Here is a 10,643-nt window from a genome sequence, read left to right on the forward strand (position 1 = left end):
ATGCGAACGTGCATTGTCCTGTTGGAACAGCAAGTTCCCTTGCCGGTCTAGGAATGGTAGAACGATGGGTTCGATGGTTTGGATGTACCGTGCACTATTCAGTGTCCCCTCGACGATCACCAGTGGTGTACAGCCAGTGTAGGAGATCGCTCCCCACACCATGATGCCGGGTGTTGGCCCTGTGTACCTCGGTCGTATGCAGTCCTGATTGTGGCGCTCACCTGCACGGCGCCAAACACTCATACGACCATCATTGGCACCAAGGCAGAAGCGACTCTCATCGCTGAAGACGACACGTCTCCATTCGTCCCTCCATTCACGCCTGTCGCGACACCACTGGAGGCGGGCTGCACGATGTTGGGGCGTGAGCGGAAGACGGCTTAACGGTGTGCGGGACCGTAGCCCAGCTTCATGGAGACGGTTGCGAATGGTCCTCGCCGATACCCCAGGAGCAACAGTGTCCCTAATTTGCTGGGAAGTGGCGGTGCGGTCCCCTACGGCACTGCGTAGGATCCTACGGTCTTGGCGTGCATCCGTGCGTCGCTGCGGTCCGGTCCCAGGTCGACGGGCACGTGCACCTTCCGCCGACCACTGGCGACAACATCGATGTACTGAGGAGACAGCACACCCCACGTGTTGAGCAATTCGGCGGTACGTCCACCCGGCCTCCCGCATGCCCACTATACGCCCTCGCTCAAAGTCCGTCAACTGCACATACGGTTCACGTCCACGCTGTCGCGGCATGCTACCAGTGTTAAAGACTGCGATGGAGCTCCGTATGCCACGGCAAACTGGCTGACACTGACGGCGGCGGTGCACAAATGCTGCGCAGCTAGCGCCATTCGACGGCCAACACCGCGGTTCCTGGTGTGTCCGCTGTGCCGTGCGTGTGATAATTGCTTGTACAGCCCTCTCGCAGTGTCCGGAGCAAGTATGGTGGGTCTGACACACCGGTGTCAATGTGTTCTTTTTTCCATTTCCAGGAGTGTATAAAAGAAGCAAGAGGGAACAATAAGATGAACGACCACGAAAGAAATGATAGGGGTAAAAGGTATAAAATAGAGGTATGTAGTCTTTCAACCGTACTATTCGATCTGTACGCCGAAGAAACAATGATGGAAATGAAAAAAATGGTTAAAGTGATGGAATAAATTTCAAGGTGAAAGTATATCGTCGAAACATTCACTGATAACATTGATATCCTGAGTGAAAGTTAAGAAGGGTAACATGTTAATGAGTGTAGATTATGGGTTGAGGGTGTACCGGAATCAGACAAAGGTAGCAAGATGTAGCAGAAATGAGAGTAGCGGTAAATTTAACATCACATTTGCTGGTTACGAAGTTAATGAATTCTGTGACCTTGGAAGCAAAATAACACATGGCGGATGAAGCAGGAGATCACAGGCAAAGAGGCCAAGAGAACTATACTGGTATCAAATGTAGGCCTTGATCTGAGGAAGAAATTCCTGAGACTGTGCGTTTGGAGCACATTCCCAGGTAGCAAAACGTCGACTGTGGGAAAACCGGAACGGAAGAGAAAAACAAATAATTGAGGAGGTAGAGTGCAAGTGCTGTTCCGAGATTAAGAATTAGTGGGCCACATCAAACTGGTCTTCAGACGGATGACTAAAGTTAAAAAAAAAGGAAATTTGTGCAGCACTGAGCGATGAATCTGTTGAGAAGCAGCAACACCATCTGCAAGTTTCACTATCGAAGCTTGGTTTTCTTCCGAGATGATAATTCGTGTTTTATGATTACCTCTCAAAATACAAGAAGTAAGACGCTTTTCCCACACGTTTGTTGACCCTGGGCATGTGGACAGATACATTGTAAGCCCACCTACTAGGTACTTGCCTGACGCTGCGCTCCGCCCGGAATTAGTGAAGCCCAGTGGAGGCAGGGAAACCATCCCTCTATCGGCCTCAGGGAGACGTCGCTGAACGGCCGCATCGGTCAGCCGCTGCTAACGACCCCGGACCCGCTTCCCAGAAGTGGCGGAATTTGTGGAGGGGGAGACATTTCTCACTAACTGCCAAATGGCTTCAGCACCAGCCTACAGAATCTGGCGGCAGCTTCTGGTATTAAATGTGGGATGACATCCGATTCAATTAAACGTGGGCGCCGGATTCTAAGAAATTACAGTGAATCGTGGAATCGATTCTCAGAATTGAAGCACTGCTGACGTGTTTGCTACCCCATGTTCAAGGAAAAAAAGTACGCAGTCTATTTTGACCTTATAGTATGAGTGAGGGTCCAGTATCGGAAACAATCTTTTACAGTAGATGTGTACGATACTCAATGAAAGAAATAAACCTGTTTTACTGACGAAATCTGGTACCTGCAGTAGTAGTATTTCGGTAACTGTTTAAAGAATTAATAGCAGTTTCCTAGTAAAAACAATTTTTTGCCTTTGTCTTTTTCTTTGTTGTAGCACCAATTGTTTTTTTGTTCTGCTTTATTAGTAAGTACTGCACAGTAAGAACTATAATACACACTTTCCGTTATACAATAAAAATGAAATCTTCATGGCCTATGTTAGCTTTAATTATTTTTAGGGAAGTCAAGTGACATTAAATGATGCAAGAAGGACTCAAAATACTGCTATCTCAGATTGATTGTTTGTTTCATTGACGCTTGTGAAAGTTTTAAGCCATTTTACATCTTATTAGATTATTCGACACTGCAGGTGAGGTACGACTTCATTACTTCATTTAGACGAAGGGTCATGAAGAGACTATCAAAGTTTAAAAAAAAGTGTGATTTCTTTTTTAACCTGAAACAGAGACAGAAATGAATTATTTAATCCAGATAACACAACAAACACCAGCCCTTGTATGTTTTGACCCATACTAATTATCAGATGCGACTTTGTTATGCTATGCCAACAACAGAATTAAGAATCTTAGCAATAGGCTATTACACCATAGCATGGCTGCAGCTGATATAAAAAGTGTACAAAAAGATACACCGAAATAGAAACGCGAAATAATATCCTGAGGGTGCAGAAGTGAAGCTGATGTTGAGCTCGCTGAATATCTGCAGTGAAAAATTTAAAATTAACTGTGAAAGGTAAATGTGTACTGCACTACTGCAAACTAGTTTTGGAACGTTTGTGTATCGGTAAATAGACAAATAATGTCAAGCAGTAGATGTGGTTCAACACTAAATAAACTGTGAACACTCCTGAGATTAGAGATAGGTATGGAGGCTTGCTTAATGTATGTGTGTGATAGTTATTTGATCATGCAGTCATTAAAATGATGAGTTTGTGTGGATGTGACCCGTAAATGGCATGACTTTCATAAGCTCTCTCTTCATCATGGCTGCACCCTTGTATAACGCTAAACCAATCTGTATCTCTTTCTGGATTCCAGCCACAAATGTATGCGGCAAACAACACCGTATCATGCATACTATACGAGACCACGTTTCATTTAAGAGGAGAAAAAAGTTATCATATTTGTTAGATGTCATTACTTGCATTTGACATGATAATGTAGAGTACAGACTCTTCGTGGACTGGGCACACAGCTTGTCACCATGCTCTACTTCCCGTGCGAGCTCTTATTTCCCTTATTTTATAATGATGATCGTTTGTGCTTATGTCGGTCGCGATCAACGAAATATTTTTGTCTTCGGAGGAAAAAGCTGGTGATTGAACTTTAGTGAGAAGATCCTGCCACAATGGGAAAAGTCCTTGCCCGCATCTCGTGGTCGTGCGGTAGCGTTCTCGCTTCCCACGTCCGGGTTCCCGGGTTCGGTTCCCGGCGGGGTCAGGGATTTTCTCTGCCTCGTGATGGCTGGGTGTTGTGTGCTGTCGTTAGGTTAGTTAGGTTTAAGTAGTTCTAAGTTCTAGGGGACTGATGACCATTGATGTTAAGTCCCATAGTGCTCAGAGCCATTTTTTTGAAAAGTCCTTGTTTTACTGATTTCCAGGGCAAAAAATGTATCATGTCCGTGACACCCTCTCCTCAATTTCTCGATAATATCAAACGCGCTGCCGTTCTTTGAACTTTCTCGATGTACTCTGTTAATCCTGTCTTGTGAGGATCCCACAACGCGCATAGTACGCCTAAAAAGGACGAACAAGCGTAGTGTAGGCAGTCTCTGTTGTAGATGTGTTGCATCTTCTAAGTGTTCTGCCAATGATACGCAGTCTTCGATTCGTCTTCACCGCAATGTTTTCTGTGTGTTATTTGTAATTTAAGTTGTTCGTAATTCTAGTTCCTTGGTATTTAGCTGAATTTACGGCCTTTAGATTTAATTGACTTGGCGGATTTGTTTCACTGATTTCTTTTAACACTCTTGTCGATGACCTCACACTTTTCATTATTTAGGACAACTGCCAATTTTCACACCATATAGATATCTAAATAGTTTAGGAATTGTTTTTCATCTTCTGATGACGTCACTGGACTATAACCGACAACATCATTTGCAGGCTACCTCACACGGCTGCTCAGATTGTCTCCTAAATCGTGTGTGTAGAAAGGAAGAGCAGAGGTCCATTTACACTATCTTGCGGAACGCTTGCGAGGTACTTTGTCAAAAGCCTTCTGGAAATCTACAGTTTTGTGGCGGCGTTCGTAGCGACAAACAATTCGCTGTAGAAACGGCTTACGAAGTCACCGCCACACTTTTAATAGCGGGCCGACCGGTCCGCTGGAACAGTGAACAGAAAGATGAACCCAAACACTCTGATTAAATAAAAGTCGGTACTTATCTTTATTAACGAAGATGCAGGAACACAGTAGTGAACTCCGTGTCTACAGAAATCTGTCTAGTTCGAGTCGGAGCGGCTAGGTCAGCGTCGGCTGACGACAAACAACAACTCTGCTGCGATGAACACACAACTGACTAGCAAGTACACAATTCGGTGGCGAGTATACAACTGAGTGGCGAATACAGAACTGTCCTAGCGCTCGCGACTCCAGCGCTTAAGAAGCCAGCGGTGGCGCGCGCAGACTTCTGGCGATTTCCTGTCTCGCTGGCGCTGCTTATGCGGACGGCGCCCGGACTTTGATGCTGCCAACCTTTTGGCAGCGGTCGCGGGTGGCATTACTGGCTAGGATATAACACTCCTCCCCCCCAAATCGCCGCACCGTCGTTGAATAATGACGTGGCGAGCGTCGACGGTGGGGGAGGGGTCTGGCCGCAGGCGTAGCAGAAGAGACCGGGGCGGAGACTGTTGTCGGTGGCAGTCCCCGGTCCGCACCCCAGCATTGGCTGCGCGGGGCCTCGGGAAACACCGACTGAAAACCGAGGTCAGGGTACACGCCTGTGACCACGGGCGCAGCTTCTGGTACTGGACGCAACGGGGCGTCGGGACCCACGAAGAGAGGCAGCGTCTCTTGACGCTGCGTCGACGGCTGCTGAGTGGGCGCCGGACAAGGCGCTGCGGTGTCAGACTCCTTGGGGGTGCCCAAGGAAAGCGGCTGCAGGTCAGGCTGCACAGCCACCGCTTGGGAAGGCGGCCCGGCTGAGGGGTCGACGTCCATCAGCTCCGAAGGCGGTGGCGACTGAAGAGGGACCGCAGGCGCCGGAGCGACCACCTGGGGCGCTCCCGGATGAAGCTGCGCGGGAGGCATCAACGGGACGGGCTGTCGGCATGGTAGCGGCAACGGCTGCTGCTGCTGCCCTGGGGGCGGCAGCGAAGTCGGAAGGCGCGGCTGGAATCCGCCGCGGACCAAATCTGTGGACAAAGAACGAGCGGCAGAATCCGGGCGGCCAGCGCGGCGCAACTGGTTCTGATGCCTCCTGTGCACCCCAGTAGCACCTTGAACAGTATAAAAACCGCGACCCCGGACACTTATCACGGTACCACGTTCCCAACGACGGCGACCGTGATAAACTCTGAAAAAAACGGCGTCGTTGCGCTGAAAACGCGTGCGATGCTCAGAAGCGGCGGGTCGATCCGGGGGGTTCAACAACCGTAGTAGGGTGCGATGACGACGGCCGTGGAGAAGCTCCGCAGGCGAAGGGTCGTCGCGTGGCGTGGTCCGGTACGACGACAGGAACGTGATGAGGGCCTGCTGACGAGAGTGCGTAGCACGAAGGCGGTCCATATGATCCTTGAATGTGCGTACAAAACGTTCCGCTGCACCATTCGATTGAGGGTGGAACGGCGGAGTAAGAACATGGCGAATGCCATTGGCAGAACAAAAACTTTCAAATTCAGCAGAGGTAAATTGTGGACCATTGTCAGACACTAAAACTTCTGGAATACCCTCAATACTAAAAATTGAAGTCAACGCCTGTATAGTTCGTGCAGACGTTGTAGACTGCATGGGCACAACAAACGGAAAATTACTAAATGCACCTATCACGATGAGCCAACGAAAATTCCAATATGGACCAGCGAAATCAATATGTACTCGCTGCCAGGGACTGGCAGGGCGTGCCCACTCAAAATAGCGTTGAGGCGGAGCAGCTTGGTGTTCGGCACACGTCGAACAATCTGTAGACATCTGCGTAATCTGCTTATCAATGCCGATCCATGTACAATGACGGCGGGCAAGCTGCTTGGTGCGGACCACTCCCCAATGACCTTGATGCAACAAGTCGAGGACCTTGGATTGGAGCACTTGGGGAACCACTACACGAAGCTGGTCATTCTCGGTGCGTAACAGCAAAACTCCGTGCGAAACAGACAACAGATGACGTTGCGGATAATAGCGACGAACCACAGGATCCGATATGTCCTTTGCCTTGGACGGCCAACCACGTTGAACAAAACGTAATAGTAAACTCAGATGAGGATCCGTAGCTGTCTCACGTGCCACCTGGTGATAATCAATCGGAAAATCCCGGAGGGATTGATGCTCATCGGCGTCAATCTGATGGCAAGAGTCGTCAGAGGAATCGAAGACATCATCCGCAGCAATCGGCAATCTAGAAAGCGCGTCAGCGTTTGCATGCTGAGCTGTAGGGCGATACAGTATCTCATACTGGTATTGTGATAACAAAAGAGCCCAACGTTGTAGTCTCTGAGCTGTCCGCTGAGGAACTGGTTTAGACGGATGAAACAGTGACGTCAGGGGCTTGTGATCTGTTACTAAATAGAATGGTCTACCATAGAGGTAGTGATGGAATTTTGTGACACCGAACACAATAGCCAACGCTTCCTTGTCCAATTGGCTATAATTACACTGAGCTTTGTTTAGCAATGTAGATGCGAACGCAATAGGACGTTCGGTGTTACCGACTCGGTGAGACAACACAGCACCGAGGCCGAAAGAAGAGGCATCACAAGCTAACACCAGAGGCTTGTTAGGGTCGTAATGGACCAGACAACGATCATTCAGTAAAGCCTCTTTAAGCTGCTGAAAGGCTGATTGGCAATCAGCTGACCACACAAACGGAACATTCTTACGGCGGAGACGATGCAACGGTGCAGCAATCTGTGATGCATTAGGTATAAACCTAATATAATATGTCAATTTGCCAAGAACTGCTTGCAATTCATGCAGATTGCGAGGGGCGGGCAAATCACGAATAGCTGCTAAATGTGACTGGGAGGGATGAATGCCTTGAGCATTAATAACATGTCCAAGATACTCCATCTCCGTAAGGAAAAATGAACATTTATCGATGTTGCAACGTAGGCCTGCCTGAGACAACACTGTAAACAAACACTCCAAATTACGGAAATGTTCAGCAGGCGTCCGACCGGACACAACAATATCGTCTAAATAGTTGCAACACGATAGCACATTAGCCAGAAGTTGTGACAAAAAACGCTGAAAAACAGCCGGAGCTGACGCACAACCAAAAGGCAAACGCAGAAAACGGAACAACCCCAACGACGTGTTTATGACAAAATACTGTTGTGATTGCTCGTCGAGGGGCAATTGCAAATATGCTTCACGGAGATCAATTTTGGAAAAGAAACGAGCTTCCCCTAACTTATCCATCAGCTCGTCCGGTCTAGGCAAAGGAAAATAATCAATGACAGTCTGAGGATTAACTGTCGACTTAAAATCAGCACACAAACGTAACTTGCCAGACGGTTTCTTTATAATAACTAAGGGAGAAGCCCACTGGCTCGCTGAAACGGGTTGAATAACACCGTTGTTTTGCCAACGACGAAGTTCATCTGCTACAGGTGCCCGGAGGGCGTGAGGCACTGGACGAGCACGAAAAAATCGAGGCTGAGCATTATCTTTTAACGTAATATGAGCGGCAAAGTTCGCAGCACAACCTAGTTCGTCTTTAAATATGTCACTGTATTGTTGACACAAATCGGTTATGCTGTCTTGAGGAACAACAACAGAATTAATTTGCAACACATTGTCTTGGATAGACAGGCCAAACAAGTCAAAACAGTCTAATCCGAAAATGTTTGCACTGTCTGTAGCGCGGAGCACTGTGAATGAAACTGTTTTTGTATTGCCACGGAATGTGGCTGGCACGCTACATACACCTAACACAGCAATTTGTTCTCCACTATAAGTAGCCAAAGAATGTTTTGCCGCTGAAAGTTTAGGGCGGCCGATAGCCGCATACGTAGCACCATTTATAAGAGTCACAGACGCACCAGTGTCTAATTGAAAATTGAAGGTCTTATCCTGGATGCGTAGCTTCACAAATAGTTTATTACACTGTCTCTGGATCGGTGCAGTGGAGACGGAAGACACAAAATCAGCGCGTTTAGAGCTTGTTCGCTGCTTACGACAACTCGTGGGTTGGGCGGGTGGAACAACAACTCCCGCTTCATTTGCAGACTGTACATTACTTTTTACAGCGTTTGAATTACGCCTGGGTCGCATAGCAGAGGGCTGGGTGGGCGGCTCATTGCGAACAAGTTTATTACCCACACGAACCGTGGAAGAGTCTTTAAACGCGACCTTCTGGGCGGGCTGGCTTTGAAGAACATGAATATCCATGGGCTGGGCAGCACTAGAATTGTTCTTGCGTTTACGCAAACAAACAGTCTGGATGTGTCCTTTCCTTTGACAAAAGTGACAAACCGCGTTTCGTAACGGGCAACGTTCACGAGGATGAGCAAGAACACACTTAGGGCAAGACTTAACTCTATCATTTTGCACACGCGGCTGACGAATGTGTTTAACATGACGCGGCCGGCTAGTGTTTACAGCCTGACTCTGCTGGTGGGGCCGCGGGCGTGACATAACTTGCTTAGCACAGGCAATTTGAGAAATACGTGGATGATCTAACTCACACTCAGCATAGTCAAAAGTATCTTGGGCTTCAATAATGTTCATCACAGTCTCTAATGACGGGTCAGGCAACTTTAATATAGCAGCACGAATACGAGAATCTGCAATGTTTTGAGTAATAGCGTCTCGTAACATGACATGACTGTAGGAAGCTCCACACACACAATTAAATCGGCACTGACGGGTGAGGCCCCGTAAATCTGTTAACCACTGTTTATTAGATTGATGTGGCAGTTTCTTTAATCTGAAGAACTTGAATCTGGCTGCTGCCACATGAACTCGCGACTCGAAATACTCAGCAAGCTTGTTAACAACAACGTCATAGTCTAAAGCTTCTGGCTTGGATTCCGGGAACAACTTACAAAGTAGTCGATAGACTTCCACGCCTGCAGTGGAAATTAAATAAAGCTGCCGCTCAGTACCCGTGATTTTTTAGACTGTCATGTGCGCCTGCAACTGCGCGAATTGTTCTCGCCATTCTTCTCTTGATGCATCAAAAGCACGGAAAGGCGGTGCTGCCTGTGCTTGTTCCTTTTGTGTTGGAGGATTAGCCGCTTGTTCGGCGATTGCTTCCACCAGACTTTGTATTTGCTGACTCTCTAACAAGATCAACTGTTGTAATTCGGCAGACATAGTGAACACAAACTAAACCAGCCCCCAAAATTTTATCGCTATAATTAGTATAACCAGAAACAAGTTGAACCAGCCCTGCACACGAGTTCGGAAGCCCTCGTCGCCAGTTTTGTGGCGGCGTTCGTAGCGACAAACAATTCGCTGTAGAAACGGCTTACGAAGTCACCGCCACACTTTTAATAGCGGGCCGACCGGTCCGCTGGAACAGTGAACAGAAAGATGAACCCAAACACTCTGATTAAATAAAAGTCGGTACTTATCTTTATTAACGAAGATGCAGGAACACAGTAGTGAACTCCGTGTCTACAGAAATCTGTCTAGTTCGAGTCGGAGCGGCTAGGTCAGCGTCGGCTGACGACAAAAAACAACTCTGCTGCGATGAACACACAACTGACTAGCAAGTACACAATTCGGTGGCGAGTATACAACTGAGCGGCGAATACAGAACTGTCCTAGCGCTCGCGACTCCAGCGCTTAAGAAGCCAGCGGTGGCGCGCGCAGACTTCCGGCGATTTCCTGTCTCGCTGGCGCTGCTTATGCGGACGGCGTCCGGACTTTGATGCTGCCAACCTTTTGGCAGCGGTCGCGGGTGGCATTACTGGCTAGGATATAACATACAGATACGGAAACGGTTTGAAATCCCTTGTCGATACCACTCAACACTTTGTGTGAGTAAAGATCAAGTTGTGTTTCACAAAAATGATGTTTTCTAAATACGTGTTGACTCTGTGCCGACAGACCGTTCTCTTCGAGGTAATTCATAATTTTCTAATACAATATATGTTTTTAAATAATACTGCATATCGATGTTAAAGATGTAGGCCTCTAATG

General features: G+C 47.7%; 1 protein-coding gene across 1 annotated transcript; it reads right to left on the reverse strand.

The window, feature by feature from the left end:
* Nucleotides 1-2,768: 2,768 nt before the first annotated feature.
* On the reverse strand, nt 2,769-8,885 carry LOC126263388 (uncharacterized). Its single transcript, XM_049960482.1, has 3 exons — nt 8,672-8,885; nt 5,216-5,692; nt 2,769-2,773 (listed from the first exon to the last, which is right to left on the reverse strand). Exons 1-3 carry the CDS (start codon nt 8,883-8,885, stop codon nt 2,769-2,771), a joined length of 696 nt encoding a protein of 231 aa, XP_049816439.1.
* Between the last annotated feature and the right edge of the window lie 1,758 nt (nt 8,886-10,643).

The sequence above is a fragment of the Schistocerca nitens genome, chromosome 6 (assembly GCF_023898315.1).
Source record: "Schistocerca nitens isolate TAMUIC-IGC-003100 chromosome 6, iqSchNite1.1, whole genome shotgun sequence".
In the NCBI taxonomy this organism is placed as follows: Eukaryota; Metazoa; Arthropoda; class Insecta; order Orthoptera; family Acrididae; genus Schistocerca; species Schistocerca nitens.

What these genes read in the sequence shown, in the direction of transcription:
- LOC126263388 (XM_049960482.1), bottom strand. Translation starts at nt 8,885, where the DNA reads ATGGATATTCATGTTCTTCAAAGCCAGCCCGCCCAGAAGGTCGCGTTT. An exon ending in CGCCCAACCCACGAGTTGTC is followed by an intron (nt 5,693 to 8,671) that starts GTAAGCAGCGAA and finishes CTTTGTCCACAG; the next exon opens with ATTTGGTCCGCGGCGGATTC.